This window comes from Caretta caretta, chromosome 3 (assembly GCF_965140235.1).
Source record: "Caretta caretta isolate rCarCar2 chromosome 3, rCarCar1.hap1, whole genome shotgun sequence".
Taxonomy (NCBI): domain Eukaryota; kingdom Metazoa; phylum Chordata; order Testudines; family Cheloniidae; genus Caretta; species Caretta caretta.
In genome coordinates this window covers 100,441,592-100,464,721 of record NC_134208.1, presented here as the reverse complement: position 1 = coordinate 100,464,721, position 23,130 = coordinate 100,441,592, and the positions used below count along the sequence as shown (strand labels likewise).

The following is a 23,130-nucleotide window of genomic DNA, read 5'->3' as shown; positions in this document are numbered from 1 at the left end:
GTCCGTGGACGAGTGCCAGTCCGCAAGTCATCGGCTGCCGGTCTGCGCACACACTGGAAAAAAAAATTGCCGGTCCCCCAAATCAGATAGGCTTTAGAGCAGTGCTTCTCAAGCTGAAATATTTCAGTGGTTGTTTTGCATGGCTCTTCATACAGTGGATGAGTAATTCATGCTTTTATAGTATTTTTCTTTCAGGAAATTACCTACCATTCCTATAAAGTATCCACTTTATCCGTGTTTTTATAGCTCAAATGCCATGGCCATATATGTTGTTTTTTCTTCTGCTAGCAAGAAATAGAATAAAAGCAGATAGTAGGCATTTCCCTCTGGGACCCAACACCTAATGAATAAGAGAAAATACTTGTGAGATACAGATTCCTTTTTCTTCACTAAGATGTTAAATGACATTATATTGGATCATGATTAAATCAGCAAAGGATGATATCTTTGGAACACCCATTGTACGTCATACTGGTATTAATCATCTCCAAGGTGATCTCAGTTACTATGGAAACTATGATGTTTGTTTGTGTTCCTAGCACTGGCTGGTCTCCGAAGTTTGGCAGTCTCCACATAGTGATACAGCTGATTAGAAATGGTAAGTCTCTGTCATGAATTTTTCATTGCTGCTGTCAGGGTGAATCCATCCTTGACAAGAATAATTACTAATTAATAAATACTATTCTGTGTTGAGATGGGAAAGGTTCTCTGTGCTAAACCTGCCTTTTTATAGCCAGGCTCCTTAAACTCCTTCAGGGTTTGTTTTTTTTTAAGCGAAAAACACCATCTTTAACTAAACTTACTTTGTGAAGATATATAAACCCTTTGCAACCCATTTTTCTAGTGACTTTTAGAACTCTTTCTGTAATACGAAAGGATATTCTTCTGGAACGGAAGCTTAACTCGACTCTTTCCCCTCATATTTCATTCATTGCTGTTCTCCAGCTTCCCAAGAAAACCGTATGAATAAAAGACTGTGCTATGGTGGGACTTAAGGCCCTGTCTGCATCACAAATAAAACCAACTCAGGGCATCCGTTATGACACAGCTGTCCAATAACCCAGCTACCGCGTGGTTAAAATGTGTAGAGTGGATGGGTCCTGGCCACATCTTCAGGCATCCATGGGTTCAAATCTTGAACCGTCTGTGTCTGTACTTACGTCCCATGATTCAGTTATATTTGTATCATAGATGAGTCCTGTCAGTGCTCTCAATGGGCTCATTCGCTTTGTGTTGTCAGTCAAGCCCCATTTACAATGGAAGTGTCTGTGACGCTTTAAAACGAATGAAATCCAATTCTGACTAGTGACAGGTTTTATCCACATATTCCTGAGGGGCGAGGGGAAGCATCTATCACTTACCATAACCAATAGAAACACTATGTAATTTGCTTTAATGAAAAAAAGCAAAGCAGCACACAATAGGTGAAGTTTTACTATTAAATAATATTCTACAAAAACTGAATGAGCTATTGAGAACAAATCTTTTTCAGAGTTGGCAAGTGGCTAGAGTGCACTTCATTTTCCTGTTTAAAAGGCATTTCTTTGGTTTGTGCAGATAGCTCCTTCAGTTTCCTTTTTGGCAGGAGAGAGAAGGACAAAGCTGATACGGCGTGGCAGGTCAGTTCAGTATGGATCAGCATCTAAAATCTGGATATTTATCTGAAGCTTATATAAGCCTTGCATCCACCTTTTATTATTTTGTAAGATTTATACTATGTGAGGCCCCCATCATAATCAGGGCTTGCCTGTCCTAGGTGTCATACAAATTCATATAAAGGCATGTATAAAACCTCGGCCCAGAAGAGGTTGCAATCATCTCACATCCCTTCACTGCTCCTAAAAGACCCTTCTCTGTCGATTCTTCCCCTTCCTTTTCTATAGAAGGCCTGTCCCATCCATCACTCCCACCTCCACCCCTTAGCCCACGCTCGTGTATCATGACTGGAGCCCAGATTTTGCAAGGAAGTCAACAGTTCTCCTCATGGGCTCTGGTGTCTACCCACGTTGAACTCTTTGCAAAATAGGGCCCTGGTGATCAGATATCATAAGGGAATTGGAAACCATATGAGAATGAGGGAAGGAAGAATAGGAGGAGGCTGCAAAACATATGGGAAAGGAGAGTGAAAGAACAAGCTAGAAGATAATAATTGGACTAAAGGAGAAGTAGAATTTTTTTGTCTGGACTCTGTTGTTAAAGGATCATTTTAACTAAAATAAATATTCAGCTCCTCTGCAGCCCTAACTAATTCAGATAAGTTTGCTTCTCCATTGTAAACAGTGCTCACTTACGAAATGGTACCTGAACAAAAATGTAAGGAAAAAACCTTTGTAATAAAAAGGAGCTAAACTGACTAAAGTAAAAGCAGGTAAATATTTAATTAGAGAGAACTGGAGGATGTTTTGAAAGCACACATATTAACATTGAAATAAAAACACATACAGCAGTGCCAGAAACATGCTGGTGATTAGCAAATGCAGGTGACTTATACAGTTTGACAGTTTGACCGTGTGCTTGATTAGTTGTTTGAAAAGTGTGAATTGGGAGTGCTTTATTCCAGGTGAGCCTTGGGTGGGCCTGACTGTTACAAAAAGCCAGTCAGCTGCAAACCAGAGGCTAACAGAGGGAGTTTGCCTGGGAGTTTGCCCGGGGAGAGCCCACTGAGGCTTACATCTTGCCGGCTTCTCTGAGTAGTTACTACAACTCTTGAGGAAGCTCGTAGAAGGAAAGTAATATGGATGGGGAGCGTTCAGCTGTTGTGACCTTCACTGGATGTGCCATGTTTGTCTTTCTTCCACAGGACAGAAGCAATTTTGTCTGTACAAAGTGCAAGCTGGTCTCCATATTGGAAGAGAAGGTTCAAGGTCTGGAGAAACAAGTATCAACCCTGTGTTACATAAGAGAAACTGAAGATTTCCTGGACAGACGTCAGGATATGCTTCTATGGGCACAATGTTCTGAAGATTCAGAGCAGGCTGCACAGTGGGGACAGGAGGACGGTGAAGAAATTTGGCAGCAAGGGGACCGCCCATGTACCAGCAGTGTAGATACAGGTAAGCAACAATTTTCATGTTCTCTCCGCTAATGCCGAGAGTGGACTAGATAATACATCTTAGGGAAGGGAACAGAAGGAGATTCTGCTGATTGGAAGGCATGAGATGCACTGTCCAAGGGATGGGGGGTCCACGACCACCGCTCCCAAGAGGAGGAGGTGGGTGGTGGTGGTCAGGGACTCTCTTGTCAGGGGGACTGAGTCATCTATCTGCCACCCCGACCAGGAAAACAGAGAAGTCTGCTGCTTGCCAGGAGCTAGGATTCACGATGTGACGGAGAGACTGCTGAGACTCATCAAGCCCTCTGATCGCTACCCCTTCCTGCTTCTCCACGTGGGCACCAATGATACTGCCAAGAATGACCTTGAGTATAAGTAGGGGCATAGCGAGCAGATCGAGGGACGTGATCGTTCCCCTCTATTCGACATTGGTGAGGCCTCATCTGGAGTACTGTGTCCAGTTTTGGGCCCCACACTTCAAGAAGGATGTGGATAAATTGGAGAGAGTCCAGCGAAGGGCAACAAAAATGATTAGGGGTCTGGAGCACATGACTTATGAGGAGAGGCTGAGGGAGCTGGGATTGTTTAGCCTGCAGAAGAGAAGAATGAGGGGGGATTTGATAGCTGCTTTCAACTACCTGAAAGGGGGTTCCAAAGAGGATGGCTCTAGACTGTTCTCAATGGTAGCAGATGACAGAACAAGGAGTAATGGTCTCAAGTTGCAGTGGGGGAGGTTTAGATTGGATATTAGGAAAAACTTTTTCACTAAGAGGGTGGTGAAACACTGGAATGCGTTACCTAGGGAGGTGGTAGAATCTCCTTCCTTAGAGGTTTTTAAGGTCAGGCTTGACAAAGCCCTGGCTGGGATGATTTAACTGGGAATTGGTCCTGCTTCGAGCAGGGGGTTGGACTAGATGACCTTCTGGGGTCCCTTCCAACCCTGATATTCTATGATTCTATGAGTGGATCACTGCGGACTATGTGGCTCTGGGAAGAAGGATAAAGGAGTTTGAGGTGCTCGCGGTGTTCTCATCCGTCCTCCCCGTGGAAGGAAAAGGCCTGGGTAGAGACCATCGAATCATGGAAGTCAACGAATGGCTACGCAGGTGGTGTCGGAGAGAAGGCGTTGGGTTCTTTGACCATGGGATGGTGTTCCAAGAAGGAGGAGTGCTAGGCAGAGACAGGCTCCACCTAACAAAGAGAGGGAAGAGCATCTTCGCAAGCAGGCTGGCTAACCTAGTGAGGAGGGCTTTAAGCTAGGTTCACCGGGGGAAGGAGACTAAAGCCCTGAGGTAAGTGGGGATGTGGGATACCGGGAGGAAGCATGAGCAGGAGAGCACGAGAGGGGAGGGCTCCTGCCTCATACTAAGAAAGCAGGACAAACAGCAGGTTATCTCAAGTGCCTATACACAAATGCAAGAAGCCTGGGAAACAAGCAGGGAGAACTGGAAGTCCTGGCACAGTCAAGGAATTATGATGTGATTGGAATAACAGAGACTTGGTGGGGTAACTCACATGACTGGAGTACTGTCATGGATGGATATAAACTGTTCAGGAAGCACAGGCAGGGCAGAAAAGGTGGGGAAGTTGCATTGTATGTAAGAGAGCAGTATGACTGCTCAGAGCTCTGGTATGAAACTGCAGAAAAACCTGAGTGTCTCTGGATTACATTTAGAAGCGTGAGCAACAAGGGTGATGTCATGGTGGGAGTCTGCTATAGACCACCGGATCAGGGGGATGAGGTGGACGAGGCTTTCTTCCGGCAACTAACGGAAGTTACTAGATCACAGGCTCTGGTTCTTATGGGAGACTTCACAAACAAGGTCACCTCCTCCCCATACTATGAAGAAAGAAGTGGTTCGGGACTGTTTAAAAAAGCTGGACCAGCCCAAGTCCATGGGGCCAGATGCACTGCAGAGCCATTGGCATTATCTTTGAAAACTCTTGGCGATCGTGGGAGGTCCCAGACTACTGGAAAAAGGCTAATGTAGTGCCCATCTTTAAAAAAGGGAAGAAGGAGGATCCGGGGAACTACAGGCCAGTCAGCCTCACCTCAGTCCCTGGAAAAATCATGGAGCAGGTCCTCAAGGAATCAATTCTGAAGCACTTAGAGGAGAGGAAAGTGATCAGGAATAGTCAGCATGGATTCACCAAGGGCAAGTCATGCCTGACTAATCTAATTGCTGTCTATGACGAGATAACTGGTTCTGTGGATGAGGGGAAAGCAGTGGATGTGTTGTTCCTTGACTTTAGCAAAGCTTTTGGCATGGTCTCCCACACTATTCTTGCCAGCAAGTGAAAGAAGTATGGGCTGGATGAATGGACTATAAGGTGGATAGAAAGCTGGCTAGATTGTTGGGCTCAACGGGTAGTGATCAATGGATCCATGTCTAGTTGGCAGCCAGTATCAAGTGGAGTGCCCCAAGGGTTGGTCCTGCGGCTGGTTTTGTTCAATATCTTCATTAATGATCTGGAGGATGGTGTGGACTGCACCCTTCAGCAAGTTTGCAGATGACACTAAATTGGGAGGAGAGGTAGATACGCTGGAGGGTAGGGATAGGATACAGAGGGACCTAGACAAATTAGAGGATTGGGTCAAAAGAAATCTGATGAGGGTCAACAAGGAAGGACGGAAGAATCCCATGCACTGCTGCAGACTAGGGACCAAGTGCTAGGGAGCAGTTCTGCAGAAAAGGAGTTACAGTGGACGAGAAGCTGGATATGAGTCAACAGCGTGCCCTTGTTGCCAAGAAGGCTAATGGCATTTTGGGCTGTATAAGTAGGAGTATTGCCAGCAGATTGAGGGACGTGATCATTCCCCTCTATTCAGCATTGGTGAGGCCTCATCTGTAGTACTGTGTCCAGTTTTGGGCCCCACATACAAGAAGGATGTGGAAAAATTGGAAAGAGTCCAGCAGGGGGCAACCAAAATTATTAGGGGGCTGGAGCACGTGACTTATGAGGAGAAGCTGAGGGGACTGGAATTATTTAGTCTGCAGAAGAGAAGAATGAGAGGGGGATTTGATAGCTGCTTTCAACTACCTGAAAGGGGGTTCCAAAGAGGAATGATCTAGACCGTTCTTAGTGGTACCCGATGACAGAACAAGGAGTAATGGTCTCAAGTTGCAGTGGGAGAGGTTTAGGTTGGATATTAGGAAAAACTTTCCCACTAGGAGGGTGGTGAAGCACTGGAATGGGTTACCTAGGGAGGTGATGGAATCTCCTTCCTTAGGGGTTTGAAGGTCAGGCTTGACAAAGCCCTGGCTGGGATGATTTAGTTGGGGATTGGCCCTGCTTTGAGCAGGGGGTTGGACTAGATGACCTCCTGAGGTCCCTTCCAACCCTGATGTTCTATGATTCTATGATCTCCTACCAAAAAGAGATGAAGTTCTGGAATTTCTAAATACAGCAAAATATAGTAGTCCTTCAGATTTATTAGCAGATGAAGATGATCTCAGTCATCAGCCTAAAACAACACTTGGATCATAGAGGATATGTCTACACTGCAGTAAAAAAAAAAATCTGTGACAGTGAGTCTCAGCGTCTGGGTCAGCTGATTTGGGCTCCCAGGGCTTGGGCGGTGGTGCTAAAATTAGCTGTGTAGATGTTCGGACTTGGGCTGGAGCCCAGGGTCTGAGAACCTGCGAGGGGGGAGCATTTTACGGAGCAGGCTCCAGCCAGCCTGACAGCAGCTATACTGCTATTTTGAGCCCCACAGCCCAGCCTGACAAGCCTTAGTCAGCTGATCCGGGCTTTGGGACGTTGCCATGGGTCTTTTATGTAGACATACCTGTAGAGGCCTTTTCAAATTCAACATCATGCCACCTGGCTTATGCCACTGAAATAATTCAGTCTTGCTGGGACCTGGGACCTTTGCATCTGAAAACATGAGCCCCTGCTGCTAAACAACCAGGTCCACGAGTTCACAGGCAGTAGTGAACTAAGCCCTCTATGTGGGGTCTAGCTAGTACAGGCACAAAGGACAATGAGCCACGCTATGAGCATGAGTTACACCATGCTGCACAAGCCTACCTGCAGAATTTCTTCTTCAGTAGCTCAGGTTTTTTAGCATATAGTTACCACAAACAAAGAAATCTGAAACCACCAAATTCATATCTGTCTCATGAACTCAGATCTAAAATCCCAGGATCACTGCAAGCTGGAACACTAGATATGGTTGTCACAGCTTTTCCCTAGAAATAAAGTAGGTGAGGGGTTTATTTTTCTGTTTAAATGCTATGTAAAGGATTGTTTAAGAGCAAAGAAACATAAGGGGGAAATACAGCTTTAGTCACATTTTTCTTAAATGTTTTTATATTGTTGCATGAAACTTTATTAATAGTATTGTTTGCAGATCAGACATCTAGGATCAAAGTAAGGTTGTGCAACACTAATACAATTAAAATAGTATTTACAAAGTCCATGACAAAGGCTCCTAGGTGCTATGGTAATACAAATAATAAACAATAATAATAAAGAACTTGTGCCTGTAAATCAAGTTTCCAGTGTGTGTGTGTGACTCACAGCTAATTACTTTTGCTTTCATTTACTTATGACCAGATCTTGCAGGGGAAGTCCTCTTGATACAAAGGCTATAAAACTGAAGTAACAGTAGCTGTGGAAGTACATACTGACCCCTATTGGATGGCAGGGGTATTGATCCAGATCATGTGACTGGGACCAGGAAATAAAAGCCAGTTTCTTACTGGCACTCCATTTGCATCAGATACGTATTATGGGCTTTGCTGTTTGTTTCTATGTAATAGTCACAGCAAAGACCGTTGCAGACAAAAGGTAGTCTTTCATAATTACAATCTTCCCCTTTTTTTCTTTCACGTTAAAATAGACTTTGTATCCAAACAGGCCTGATTTAATCTTCATTCCATGGTTGTGTGGATTAGTATCGTTCCAAAAAGCAAGAGCAGTATGGGCAGCGCACAAGCCAACATTCCTAGCCTATTCTTAACTAATTAAATATTCATCCACTTTATATTCTTGTATACTGTATGTGAATCAAATATATATAATTTAAATTAAGCCTTTCAACATGCTTAATTTAGAAGCAAAAGGCATCTTCATATTCAGTCAAATGAACTTTTCAGTACCAGTTCAGTCCATCTCTAACTGTATGCATCACAGACATGCCAAAGGTTTACATCAGTATTGCAATGTGGTTTATAGTTGCTTTAAATTTAGATACAGTATGTGAGTCACACATGTATATTTTATCAAGTCAGAATTAATTAATCCTTAGTCACACTGAGTATGCCATAAATCAAAGCAACAGTTAAAAGAAAATACTCATTATCAAGATGTTATACGAAAATGCCACACAAGAAGAATTAGGAATTTGGGTTACTTGCTCAGACTGCCGTTTTATATATGTGTTCAGGAAAATACTCAGAGATTCAGAACTCATTTAAGAGGATATCCTTCCTCATCAAAAATGAGAGAGAGTATTACATGAATAATGATGAGATGGAAATTAGCATTTGTTTCTTAAAGGAGTACTAACTCTCTGTCTATTTTAGGGATGGTTACCGAAGAAAGAAGGCTCTCCTATTCAAGTATTTACCAAAATCAAGGTGGTCTGCTTCTTTAGTGCCAGATTCTGGCACCCTTACTCTTGTGGAGTAATAGCTAACTACTATAAGATACTACTTTATGTATGGTTGGCAGAAACAGGTCTCTAATTTATTTCAGTTTTATTTAGTACTTGTGAAAGATGCCGGATGATAGATCAATTTTCAGTGCAGTCATAGCTTCCAGACACTGTCTTGTCAATCTGCTTCAACCATGAGAGAACAACCCTAAAGATAAGAGTGCAGTTCAGATTCTATACTCATTCACTTTTAATTCTTTATGTTGGGAATTTTGCAGAGATACTGAACTGGTCTGCCAATTCATTTCACATAGGCTCTAGTGACAAAGTCATACTGGACAGCCACCAGAGAGTGGTCCTGTTGGGTTCCAGGAAGTGGGCGGGCCACCAGAGGGTGGCGGAAGACAAGTATTTTAGCCTCAGAATGCTAAAGGCCCTTTTTCTATGAGCTGAAAAAGTTACATCATGTCAACTAGGGACACCTGAGTCCAATTAAGGGATGCCAGTGGCCTTTAAAAACGCCTCTTCTGATTGGAGAGGTGAAAGACAAACTGCAGAAGGGTTAATGGCAGCAGGGAGAAGAGGCTTCTCCTGGGTGAAAGCCTGCTCTCTTCCCTATAGAGGAAACAACCGAGCTAATGGATAGTTTGGGGAAAGCCTGGCACCCAGCAGCCAGCATAATAAGATAACACCCAGAGAGGGGGCAGGGAAAGGTATTCCCTTGTTGCGTTAAAAGTTTCTTTTTTTATTTTTTTTTATTTGGCTGAAGAGTACTGCTTGGGCCTCCCCCAAGACCCTCCTTGTAAATATTGGAAAATAAAACCCAAGCGATGAATAAAAATGCTCTGGAGTCCGACCAATTTTCCCCATCCTCCCAACCCATCGCCATAGGGGAAAACACTGAGTCAAGCGAGACAAAGAAGTGCCTTGCCACATACCATCTAGGATTCTGTAGCTATTGGATGGTAGTAACTAGGGCTGGTTGATTGCTGCCAAACCACTATTTACAACCATTCATTTGAAATTTAATTGGGTTTGTTTTTTTTTTTGACTGCAAATATTTGTGAAAATAGGGTTTTGATCTTATAAATGTTTGGAAATGTTTATTCTTCATAGAAATATCAGTGTCTCCATGTAGAGAAGGATATTTGTGGATTAACAAGAGTATTTATTATTTGCTTTTATTGTTCTCCTGCTTAGAAAGTTTCAGCCCTCTAATCTGGGGGGGAAACACCACCATTATTAGATTAGGGTTGGGATTTTTAAAGGAGCCTGATGAGTTAGGTTCCCAGATTCTCCTGATGTTCAGTTAACTTCCTTGGGCTCTTTTGAAAATCTCAGTTTAGGTGAACAATCACACGCCACAAATGATGAATAATAACTAGTGAATAATAAAAGTGAACAGTTTGCAGACATTCCATAGGCTGAAAATTGTTCAATCAAACTATTTGGTAAATACTTAAAAATATCAAATGCATGAGTGGAAAGTAGGATGAATTCACAAACATTCAATGAACAGGAAGAAAAGACCTAATTTCACACTGGATATTATTCAGAATTAATTTGACCAACTTTAGTAATAACATGGGCACAATTGATCCATTCACACCATTACGTGACAGGTGAAGGTCTCTGTATTCCATTGCTAGTCCCCTGACACTGCATGTTTGTATGATGTTTGTTTTACTTTTTCACTGGTCCTCCTTTTTTTGTATAATGGTCCTTTCCGAATCTTTCAGTTGTGTTTTGTACTCACATGAATGTTGTGTATGACTCACTGGCAGTCCTGAAAAATACTGGTAAATATGTACATGTCGAGGCGATCACAGCTGGAGGAGGTTAAGGTTAATACTAGGTTAGCCATAGTCAGTTGTTGAGATTGTAAGCAGAAGAAAGGTGATTTTCTGCATTACGAAGGCAGGAGATCTGCTCTGGACTGTACTTGTGGAACAGAGCTTTGGTTTCTGATACAGGCAGTCTGCCCCACAACAAGAAATGGGTTTTAAGGCTGAAGTTGGAAAACTTAGTGGACGTGAAGTGGAATATTGTTTGAAACATACCAGGCAGCCTAGGGATAGCAACTGTTTGTACGTGTGTTTCGTCTATTTTTAATAGCTAGAAGAGCTGTCACTGGGACAAAAACAACATGAGATTTGCTATCCTTGCAGTGTTTCCATCATCCAGGAGCTGAAATAACATATATGCTGATCTTTTCATATGTCTCTGTGTTGAAGAAAAAGAAGAAATGAAAATTTAACCCCAAGTAAATAGTAGTATTTGGAAGAGAAAATTGAAATATTAAATCCCAGATATCCATCTGCCATTTTATATTCTTTTTCTGGGCAAACAGACATCATTCAGTTATGTGGGCAGTTCCTGAAAATATATTGGAATACACTTCAGCCTTATAAAGGCAAAGAATAAAAGGAAAGACAGCTCCCTACTTTACCTGGTGTGGGATGCTCACACTAGAATGTGTCTAATGAGGGTCTGACTTTTGATGTGGTTCACTTGACAGACAGTTCTTGCAGGCAGTTTGTGGTAATATGGAGCTAAGGGAGTAGTTATTTCAAACTGTACAATACATCTATGAATGGATAGATTAAAGATTTAGCTAGCCTTAGGCACAGCATGAAATTACATCCTCCTCCTCTTCCTCCACCTTTTCGAGAGAAATAGACATGGTCTGTTTGTGAGACCTGCTTTGGAGCATTTATTTTTAAAGGATGCAAAATGTTACATTTTGGACATATCAACGTTGATTATCACCATTTACCTTAACTCTTGGTCTTACTGTACTTATTGAAGATCCACAGCCCAATAGTTGTCATATATAACATTTGCAATACCTTAAATCTGTATATTTCTGCTGTAATATTATAAATGACTGTATCTTGGAGGTTTCAGAGTATACCATAATATCAATGGAGAGCTCTGCTTTCAGAGGCCTGGTCTATGAGTTTGTTGGATTTAGCAGCGTTAAATCCAAATTAACCTGCACCCATCCACACAACAAAGCCATTTTTTTGACATAAAGGGCTCTTAAAACTGATTTCTGTACTCCTCCCCAACAAGAGGATTAGCGCTGAAATCGACATCGCCTTTTCGAATTAGGGTTAGTGGGGATGCAATTCAAAGGTATTGGCCTCCGGGAACTATCCCACAGTGCACCATTGTGACCGCTCTGGACAGCACTCTGAACTCGGATGCACTGGCCAGGTGTACAGGAAAAGCCCCGGGAACTTTTGAATCACATTTCCTGTTTGGCCAGGCGAGCTCATCAGCACAGGTGACCATGCAGTCCCAGAATCGAAAAAGAGCTCCAGCATGGACCGAACAGGAGGTACTGGATCTGATCGCTGTATTAGGAGAGGAATCCATGCTATCAGAACTACATTCCAAAAGATGAAATGCCAAAACATTTCAAAAAATCTCAGAGGCCATGAGGGACAGAGGCTACATCAGGGAGGCAACACAGTGCCGCATGAAACTTCAGGAGCTCAGACAAGCGTACCAGAAAACCAAAGAATCAAACGGATGCTCCGGGACAGAGCCCCAGACATGCCGCTTCTATGCTGAGCTGCATGCAAATCTAGGGGGGGGTCGCCACCACTACCCCACCCCTGTCTGTGGACTCCAATGATGGGGTACTCTCCACCATGGCTGAGGATTTTGCATTTGGGGAAGATGAGGAGGAGGACGAGTTTGGGGAGAGCACACAGCACACCATTCTCCCCAACAGCCAGGATCTTCTTATCACCCTGACTGAAATACCCTCCCAACCCAGCGAAACCAGAGAAGGGACCTCTGGTGAGTGTACTTTTTAAAATATAATACATGTTATAAAAGCAAGCATTTTTTAATGATTAAATAGCCCTGAGGACTTGGGTTGCATTCGTGGCCAGTACTGCTACTGGAAAAGTCTGTTAATGTGTCTGGGGATGGAACAGAAATCCTCCAGGGACATCTCCATGAAGCTCTCCTGGAGGTACTCTAAAAGCCTTTGCAGACCGTTTCTGGGGAGAGCAGCCTTATTCCGTCCTCCATGGTAGGACACTTTACCATGCCATGATAGTAGCAAGTAATCTGGTATCGTTGCATGACAAAGCCTGGCAGCGTATGGTCCTGATGTTTGCTGGCATTCAAGCAACATCCGTTCTTTATCTCTCTGTGTTATCCTTAGGAGAGTGATATCATTCATGGTAACCTGGTTGAAATAGGGGAATTTGATTAAGGGGACATTCAGAGGTGCCCGTTCCTGCTGGGCTGTTTGCCTGTGGCTGAAAAGAAATCCTCCCTGCAGTTAGCCACAACGTGCGGGGGGGCCATTGGCACTGAGCTGTTCGTGTTTGGTTAGCAGGGATCTTCCCTGATACCAGCCAGGAGGTGGGGGGTGGGGAAAAGCTATCATCCCAGAGAATTGGATGGGGGGAGGGGGTTAGTTTGGTTTCTGCTGCTGCACGTTAACAGGAAAACTGCAGCACTAAATGGCCAACTCAGTGGGCTTTGTTTGGTATGGGAAAGAAGGGGGCTGCTGTTATGAAGGTTGCAGAAGCCGAAAGACTATGGCTTACCATGGCCACCTGCAAGCCAAATTCTGTTGCCCGGTCCTGCATGTGTGATCTCTAACACCAAAGCCACAGGCACTCAATATAAGATGCAAAATGCGACCTTGTACCAAAATCACATGTGCTATGTAAAATGTATCTTTTTAAATGCTTTCACTCCCTTTTTTTCCTCCAGCAGCTGCAAATGTTTCAAGCCTCCCTCCTCCATCCCAAAGGCTATCTCAGATAAGGTGGCGAAAAAAAAGTATGCGCGATGAAATGTTCTCTGAGCTCATGCAGTCGTCCAGCACTGACAGAGCTCAGCAGAATGTGCGGAGGGACACAATAGCAGAGTACAGGAAAGTGGCCAATGAACATGAGGAGAGGTGGCAGCAGGAAGATCAGAGGAGGCTTGAGGCAACACTGGGGCTAATGCGGGATCAAACGGACATGCTCCAGCGTCTGGTGGAGGTTCATGAATGGCAGCAGGATCACAGACTGCCACTGCAGCCCCTGTTTAACCACCCTCCCTCCTCCCCAAGTTCCATCGCCTCCTCACCCAGATGCCCAAGAATGCGGGGTGGGAGGCTCTGGGCACCCAGCCACTCCACCCCAGTGGACAGCCCAAGCAACAAAAGGCTGGCTTTCAACAAGTTTTAAAGTGGCCTTTTCCTTCCCTCCTACCCTCTTCCCACACCCAACCCGGGCTACCTTGTGAGTTATCTCCCTATTTTTATAATCAATTAATAAAGAATACATGTTTTTAAAATGATAGTGACTTTATTTCCTTTGCAAGCAAGCTGTGATCGAAGGGAGGAGGGTGGGTGGCTTACAGGGAATTTAGAGGCAACCAAGGGGGCAGGTTTTCATCAAGGAGAAACAAACAGAAGTGTCACACAGTACCCTGGCCAGTCATGAAACGGGTTTTCAAAGCTTCTCTGGTGCGCACTGCTTCCTGCTGTGCTCTTCTAACTGCCCTGGTGTCTGGCTGCGTGTATTCAGTGGCCAGGCGACTTGCATCAACCTCCCACCCCACCATAAATGTCTCCCCCTTACTCTCACAGAGATTGTGGAGCACACAGCAAGCAGCAATAATAATGGGAATATTGGTTTCACTGAGGTCTGAGCGAGTCATTAAACTGCGCCAGCGACCCTTTAAACGTCCAAATGCGCACTCTACCACCATTCTGCACTTGCTCAGCCTATAGCTGAACAGCTCCTGACTACTGTCCAGGGTGCCTGTGTACGGTTTCATGAGCCAGGGCATTAAGGGATAGGCTGGGTCCCCAAGGATAACTGTAGGCATTTCAACATCCCCAACAGTTATTTTCTGGTCTGGGAAGTAAATCTCTTCCTGCAGCTGTTTAAACAGACCAGAGTTCCTGAAGACGCGAGCGTCATGAACCTTTCCAGGCCATCCAATGTTGATGTTGGTGACACGTCCCTTGTGATCCACCAGTGCTTGCAGCACCATTGAAAAGTACCCCTTGCGGTTTATGTACTGGCTGCCCTGGTGGTCCGGTCCCAAGATAGGGATATGCGTTCTGTCTATAGCCCCACCACAGTTAGGGAATCCCATTGCAGCAAAGCCATCTAGTATGACCTGAACATTTCCCAGAGTCACTACCTTTGATAGCAGCAGCTCAATGATTGCATTGGCTACTTACATCACAGCAAACCCCACAGAAGATTTGCCCACTCCAAACTGATTACCGACTCACCAGTAACTGTCTGGCGTTGCAAGCTTCCACAGGGCTATTGCCACTCACTTGTGAACTGTGAGGGCTGCTCTCATCTTGGTATTCTTGCGCTTCATGGCAGGGGAAAGCAAGTCACAAAGATCCATGAAAGTGCCCTTATGCATGCGAAAGTTTCGGAGCCATTGGGAATCATCCCAGACCTGCAACACTATGTGGTCCCACCACTCTGTGCTTGTTTCCCGGGCCCAGAATCAGCATTCCACGGCATGAGCCTGCCCCATTAACACCGTAATCGCCAAATTACAGAGGAATGCGGTTTTAGAGAAAAGTGTGTTCATGTCCTCCTCACCGCGCTGCTGTCGCGTCCTTGTCTGGTTTTTCAGGTGCTGGTTCTGCATACACTGCACGATAATGCGCGAGTGTTTACAATGGTCATAACTGCTGTGGTGGGCTGAATGGGGTCCATGCTTGCTGTGCTATGGCATCTGCTCCTGCTCGCACAATCCAGGGAAAAGGGCGTGAAACGATTGTTTGCCGTTGCTCTGGCGAAGGGAGGGGCGACTGACAACATGGCTTACAGTTGTCTTACAGAGAATTAAAATCAACAAAGGGGGTGGCTTTGTGAGAAACAGAATGGCCCAGAGTATAGCAACAGTATTATGTGGCTATATAGTATGCCCCCACGCTCATGCATTAGATCAACCAGTGTGATACCAGTGCTAACATATTGTGTTATCTCTGCTGGGGGGACAGACTTCAGAAATGCTTCCACAATGCTGTCCTCCATTAATGCCTGCAGTGCTTTATGTGGAGATGGGAGATTGAGCTCTGCTTTGGACTAGCTGCTTTAAAAATACTGGCTGTGGGCAATTCATGTTAATTAGCTTTCAGAGGTGTCAGTGGGATCTGTTGATTCAAGGAGAAATGACAAACCCCATGGACATGCATGTCAAGGCAAGTGACCCAAAGAGCTGAATTCATACTGACATACTCTTTGCTACCCTTACGGCTGGGTGGTGAAGGGATACCCAGTATTTGTGAAGACTTGGGACCTGATTCTCATTTGCTCAAAGGTCCCTTTACACTGCAATTTATTCCTACTGTGTGGCTCCTTTAAACAGACAGAGCAGGGTAAAGGGGCCTCAGTGTAGAGCCCTACACTACCAATAAACTGGAAGGAATATAATGTGTGATGATAATGACATCACAATAATTCAATGAATCATCCAGAGAACTTAAATAATGGCTTGCTTTTTCTTTTGATTGGCTTTTCTATTACTAGATGATCTAGACTCTGTTTTCTGTCCAGACCTTCTCACTAGTAATTAGAGGGTGGAAATAGCTGTCAAAAGTGAATATTTTTTCTACAGTCCTCAAACAGAAATAGGTAACGGGTAATTAGGGCTGGCATTTCTAATTACAACTCCAATTATATAAAACCTTTTTGCCCCAAACAGCACGAAACAATTCCTACTGCTTAATAGAAGTAAAGTTCTTATCAATCAACATTCTAGTGTAATATTCATTCATTTATGTAAAGGTCAAACACTACATATTACCCACTACCAGCTATTACCCACATGTAGCTTAAGTGGCAAAATCCATCCAGCATTATATGCTCCTGCCAGCTTTTTTTAAATCACTGCCTCAGCATGATGTATGCTTTTTGAATAAGACTGTTATGTGCAATAAACTAATATCAGAAGCAACAGGTTCTGGTGTGTTTTACACTGCCTGTATTAGTCACCCATGCAGCCCTCCATGTTCCATATCGTTTTATTATTATTTCCGTATCTTAAGCTTGGAAAACCATTTCTAGCTAATAATCCTCCCAGTCAAATATCATGGACTGTTACCCACTCCAACATGAAGTCATTCAAATGGAACATAAAGGAGAGGACCAAAACCAATCACCAAAATAGAGTGGAGTCCCCAGGACATGTAAAATTGAGTAATTGTTACTGCTCCTACAGATTTTTCCCATCTCCTCTTGATGCACTAGAAATTTGCCACATTGCACTTTACCTCCCATGCTGACTAGCCAGCTGAAGAAACCTGCAGCCCCATGTGACAGTCTGACCCAATATATGGCAAACAGCATCACAACAGGCTCAATCAAAAGTTTGATCAGGAGAAAAAGAATCTTTAAGAATGCATATGAGACGGCAAAAGGAGTAGCCAAACTTCCCCCGCCAGCATGATTTTCCATCTGCAGAAAACACAAAATAGCTAGCAAAAAGAAACCTCTCTTTAAAATACCACAGATGCTCAGATTGTGTCAGGTCCAGTGGAGATGAGCAAGGAGTCTTTCACTCCTATACACAGTGCAGCTGGGAAGCACAAAGTATTGCATAAAGCTAGCACTTGCTTTTGGTGTGAGCATCCCCAAAAGATATGAGATGAGACCATCCTCTTGTCTCACTGTTTGTACCAACCAGTGGATCTGGACAAGACTGGAGGCGAGGACATGTTTACATCCTGCAAAAAAGATGGTAGAGCTCCCACTATGGTGTTCACTCCCCGGGAGAGTAAGGCAGCATTCTGGTTAAGTGAGCCAGAAAGCCCCTTGGGGCTCCCACTGCAACAAGGCATTTCCACGCTACTGCAGAGCTTTGCCTCTAAGGAAAGATCTTCACTCACATTCTGCTTGGTAGAGTGCAGCTGCTCCTTAACAGCTTCCACAGCAATCAGGTTTCACTGCTGGGTGGTGGACAATGGATGCTGTCCTTACCCTCCAGTTTCTGACTGAGCTTCACTGAGAATTTAACCACCCGATTCACATGGCATACATCAACATCAAAGTGGGTTTTGATTCAGTTGTCAGGTCAGCACTCTGGCTCACACTGAGTGGAGTTGGTGTCCCAGATGTTCAGGTTCCTGAAGCTACGGTCTTCCAGACAGCCCCGGTTCTGTTAAGTCCACTATTGCCAATGCCAAGGATGCCAAAATTATCAGACAGGCCCTAAAAATCATGAGTGTCTTAAAAAAATCATGAAAAGAAAAGGAGTACTTGTGGCACCTCAGAGACTAACAAATCCCTGCCCTCCCCCGGCCTTATCTTCTGTTTTCTGAGTCTTTAGGTTATGTTCAGGCAGTGGTGCTGGAACAGTTTTTATAGCGGGGTGCTTAAGGCAGAAACCATGTATTTGGGTTGTTATTACTACCTCAAGCCATAGGGTGCAGCAGCACCCCTAGTTCCAGCACCCCTATGTGTGCAGGTCATGTTTTCAAGCTTTTCTGTGCAACCATGAGGGCTAAGAACTTACTCTCCTCCCTCCTCCCAATGACTGGAGCTGGGCCTTTAACAAAAACACCAAATATTGCGACACTTGCCATAAAGTCATGAGAGTTGGCAACACTGTAATGGTGGGTATTTATTCTGCTCCTCCTACCATTCCAGACTCAGCTGCCCCCTCCAGTGTCGCTCAGCCTCCTGTAGTCCAAGTCTCTTCCCAGATGAACAATGCAATTCACATCTCTAATGTAGCCTATTCTATTTTATTTTAAGTGAATTTAGTAATGTTGTATTACACCACTGTGGATTCAGCTTTTGTGACTACAGTTTCAAGATCAAGAGAGTGAAAGTCACCTCGGCTACCTGCTTCAGAGTTAGGGCATTGCTACACTTGCAGATGTAGAGTGCTTTGAGTTAAACCCGCCTTCGGAGAGCTCAGCAGGGAAAGCACTGCAGTCTGTCCACACTGACAGGAACAAGCAGACTGACGTGGCCACATTTGTGGCACTTGCAGTGGCATTGAGAGCGGTGCATTATGGGCAGCTATACCACAGAGCACCTCTTCCCATTCTGGAGCTGTGGCTTGTGGGAAGGGGGTGGGGGGTGCAGGATATTCTGTGTCCTGTCCCAATGCCCTGTGATGCATCGGTTTGCATCCCAGCAATCCCTGTGCTTCCGTCCCCACATTTGGCGCCATCTTTCAACGTTTTTTGTACTGCTCACTCTGTCTTCCCTTTCAGTCTGTGGGAATGGACCCCGAACTGCTGAGGAGTATGCTGACGAGTCTCGCCAGCACATCACGTTTTGCAGTCGCATTATTCCTTATGATCCAAAGTGACAGAACTCAATGATATTGACTCGAGTAATGCATATGACACGAATTTGCTTGTGGCATTCACGGACATGCTCACCACCATGGAACGCCGCTTTTGGGCTCGGGAAACAAGCACTGAGTGGTGAGATCACATCGTCATGCAAGTCTGGGATGACGAGCAGTGGCTGCAGAACTTTCTGATGAGAAAAGCCACTTTCACGGGACTGTGTAAGGAGCTCGCCCCCCACCCTGAGGCGCAAGGACATGAGATTGAAAGCTGCCCTGACGTTGGAGAAGTGGGTGGCTTTTGCAATCTGGAAGCTGGCAACTCCAGACAGCTATCGATTGGTCGCTAACCAGTGTAGAGTGGGAAAGTCAACTGTTGGAATCGTGTTGATGCAAGTTTTCAGGGCCATTAATCGCATCCTGCTCAGAAGAACTGTGACTCTAGGTAACGTGCGTGACATTGTGGCTGGCTTTGTACAAATGGGTTTCCCTAACTGCGGAGGAGTGATAGATGGCACACACATTCCAGTTCTGGCACCAGCCCACCTAGCCTCCGAGTACATTAATCGGAAGGGATATTTCTCTATGGTTCTCCAGGCGCTTGTGGATCACCGTGGGCGTTTCATTGACATTATCGCAGGCTGGCCCGGAAAGGTGCATGACGCACGCATCTTTTGGAACACTGGCCTGTTCAGGAAGCTGCAAGCCAGGACTTTTTTCCCAGACCAGAAGATCACTGTAGGGGAACTCGATATGCCCACTGTGATCCTTGGAGAATATCCGCTTACTCTTTAATGCCGTGGCTCATGAAACCCTACACAGGGAGCCTTGACAGCAGCAAGGAGCAGTTCAACAACAGGCTGAGTCAGTGCAGAATGACTGTGGAGTGGGCTTTTGGCCATTTAAAGGGCCGCTGGTGCTCTCTGTATGGGAAGCTGGACCTGGCCCATGACAGCATCCCTGCGATTATATCCACGTGCTGTACCCTCCATAACATTTGTGAAGGGAAGGGTGAACGATTCAGTCAGGCATGGAACTCAGCGGTTCAACACCTGGAGACTGAATTTGAACAGCCAGAGAACAGGGCTATTAGAGGGGCCCAGCACGGTGCTGCAAGGATTAGGGATGCCTTGAGGGAGCAATTTGAGGCTGAAAGCCAACAGTAATGTCTGGTGCCCTCACGGGAGTGAAGTGCAGTGGTTCCAATGTTAGTAGGAATCTGTGTTTGCTACACTGACTTGCAGTGTCTGTTTCTTTCCTGGGCTAAGGTATCTTTTACTTTATGCAATAATAAAGAATGTTTTCAAAGCCAAAAAATCCATTTATTGAAAAGAAACACAACTACCTGGGAAACAGAAGGGGCAAGGGGGTGAGGTGGGGAATGGTACAATCACAGATTTGCCTATGTCCTGTTATCATACTCAGCCTTCCTGTCTGGAGTGCTGTGCAATGGATGCTGCACTTCAGGATGGCTATACTGCATGGTGATGGGGGGTGAGTGCAGTGGGTAAGGGTTGTAGTTTTCAGGTCTGGGTGGTGAAGCTACAGGTGTTGGAGGCAGCTGGTGGCAGCAAGAACCCGGATGTTGGGGAAAGTGGGTTGGAGGTGACACGGGGGCACAAGGGAAAGAGTTTTGGGACAAGGGCTGTGGGGAGTGGAGGGTCGGACGGTAGTGCTCCGCCTGCATGGCTATGAGCGCCTGAATCGAGTCTGCGTGGCGATCCATTATGCTTATCAGCCGATCCGTGCTTTGCTGGCAGAGCACCGCGCTTTTGTGCCAGCGCTCCTCATTCTGCTGGCAGACCCTCCTTTCGCTGTCCCGCCACTCCTGCACTTTTCGATTTTCATTACTTGAATGCTGCATTACTTCATGCAACATGTCTTCCTTGCTTCTGCGTGGCCTCTTTCTGATTCTTTGGAGTCTTTCAGCCGGTGATAACACGGACAGCTGAGATCTCAAGGTTGCATCTGTGAAGGCAAAATGTAACACTTAACAGAGGCAGCATTGTTCACACCAGACAGAGCAATGGTTCCCCCGTACTTAAGGGCAAGCACAGTCTACACAATAGCATAATTTCCCCGTCGCAAAGCGAGCGCACAGAACCCATGGGAGCCTCAAAATGGTGAGTAAGCACAGGGTCAAGCGTGACTGATTGTTTCATGGCTGTACTGTCCTCTGGGTTTCTGTGCCTTGGGAAGAGCCAACAGCAGCAGGAGGCCCCTATACTGAACACTGTCCCCACATTTTCCACAGGAGTTCATCCTGGAAGATATCTCGCTGCTGAGGGTGACCTGGGAAGCAAGGGAGGGTCTTCTACTGCAATGCGGTTTCTGCCCTGGCCCATATGCATCTTGCCTTTCTGCAGCAATGGTCCCCCTGCCCCTCACGCACAGTGGCATGGACAAGTTAGCCTGCATGGGATAAGGACCACAGTGGCTCTCCCAAGAAACCTGCACAAGCGCATTGCCCAAGTTCTGAATGAGACCTTTGAAGAGATCACTGAGGCCGATTACCGCGATGTGAGAGAGCACATCAATGCCCTATTCTGCATCTAGGCATGCATGCAGCCCTAACCCTCCTCGCCCCAAGAGCCCGCACCAAATAGCTTCCTTCCCAAAATAAAAGCCGCTTACCGGGAACCTCCTCTGGTGTTTGTCTTTCCCCAAGCACTGGCCGCCGTGACTGGCTACCTTCCTCCTGGCTTGAAAACAGCTCCTGGCTGCATGCATCTAAGAATTCCGGGGTGTCTTCCTCCACCTCAGCACCCTCGCTCCCGCTTTGCTCCTCCTCCTGCCTTATTGCACTGGGCTCTGAAGTGTCCATGGTGGTCCTCGGAATGGAGGTGGGGTCGCCCCCAAGTATCGCATCCAGCTCTTTGTAGAAATGGCAGGTTGCAGGGGCAGCACCGGAGCGGCTGTTTGCCTCGCGGGCTTTGCGGTCGGCATTCCGCAGCTCCTTCACTTTAACCCTGCACTGTAGTGCGTCCCAATGATGGCCCCTTTCCATCATGTCCCTTGGCATCTTCCCAAAGGTATCGTAATTCCTACGGCTGGAGCACAGCTGGGACAGGACAGTTTCCTCCCCTCAAACACTGATGAGATCCAGCAACTTGCCATTGCTCCAATTACTGGGGATTGCCTGGTGCATGGAGGCATGGTCACCTGGAAAGATTCGCTGAGAGCACTCCATGCCTGGTTGAGCAAACAGGAAGGGGATTTTCAAAATTCCCAGAGAATTTAAAGGGCGGGTCTGACGGTTCATCACCTGAAAGCAGGGCAGTAGAGTTCAAAGTGATGACCAGAGTGGCTAGAACAGGCATTGTGGGGCACTTCTGGAGGCCGATTGGAGCACGCTAACAGACCAGGGCATCCACACTGGCGCCGCAGCACTCCAGTGGGGGCGCACAAAACGTTATTCCACTCACCGAGGTGGAGTACCAGGAGTGCTCTAGCCGCTGAGTCAGAGTGCTCGAAGTGCCTTGCCAGTGTGGACGGATAGTGAGCTAGTGCACCGGGGGCTCCTTTAATGTACTCTAACTCGCAAGTGTAGCCAAGCCCTTTGAGTTTCTAGGAACACATAAAGACCAAGGATAGTGACCACATATACATTCGCATGTACAAGGTCTAGTTTGGTTTACAAGATTTATTAAAGGTTTAATTAGGATTATGATTACCCAAGCATATAGAAGTCCTATAAAGATTTATGCACAAGTTACAAATGTAGTCATACTCACATCCTTAACGATATTCTTCGGATTTGATGGATATTTTGCAAATTGATCATCAGTGGAGAGATGGTTCCTGCTGGAGTTTTCCCATATGGAACTCATTTTACCCAGTCTGGGAACCTTCTTTTATCTTGTGATTCTGACTACACCTTACACTCTGCGCATGTGTATGTGTTAGAAAAATGTGACTATCAGGTATCTTATAGTCAAAATTACTCTTGCGGTTAATATTTTGCAATACCACCCATTGGTACATCTTTTCCCATAATCTTGTAGCATTGGGTCATTCTTTGGTCGGGACTTATGTCAAGTCTTTCTTAAGCCAATGGCCTAGTATGGCTACACTGACATCTTACAGGCCTCAGCCTGTGGGCCTTTCATTTTAGCCCTTAGACTCTTACGAGTGGGGGGATCTTATTGCGTCTGACTACTGATCAGTCTTATAC

General features: G+C 45.5%; 1 protein-coding gene and 1 long non-coding RNA gene across 3 annotated transcripts in view; both read left to right on the top strand.

Annotated features, from left to right (window-relative positions):
- The first annotated feature begins 500 nt into the window (after positions 1–500).
- Positions 501–23,130, top strand: part of LOC142071560 (uncharacterized) — a 50,855-nt gene continuing 28,225 nt past the window's right edge. The window contains exons 1-2 of the long non-coding RNA XR_012667660.1: positions 501–598; positions 2,801–3,053. This is a non-coding gene — a long non-coding RNA (uncharacterized LOC142071560). The remainder of the gene's footprint in view (positions 599–2,800; positions 3,054–23,130) is intronic.
- On the top strand, positions 9,765–13,925 carry LOC125634180 (uncharacterized). 2 transcript variants are annotated; one of them, XM_075126194.1, is made up of 2 exons: positions 9,765–12,464; positions 13,401–13,925. In XM_075126194.1, exons 1-2 carry the CDS (start codon positions 12,314–12,316, stop codon positions 13,859–13,861), a joined length of 612 nt encoding a protein of 203 aa, XP_074982295.1. In that variant the 5' UTR covers positions 9,765–12,313; the 3' UTR covers positions 13,862–13,925. The 2 variants fall into 2 exon arrangements, with proteins under 2 accessions (XP_074982295.1, XP_048700531.1); XM_048844574.2 differs by having other exon boundaries at positions 13,398–13,925.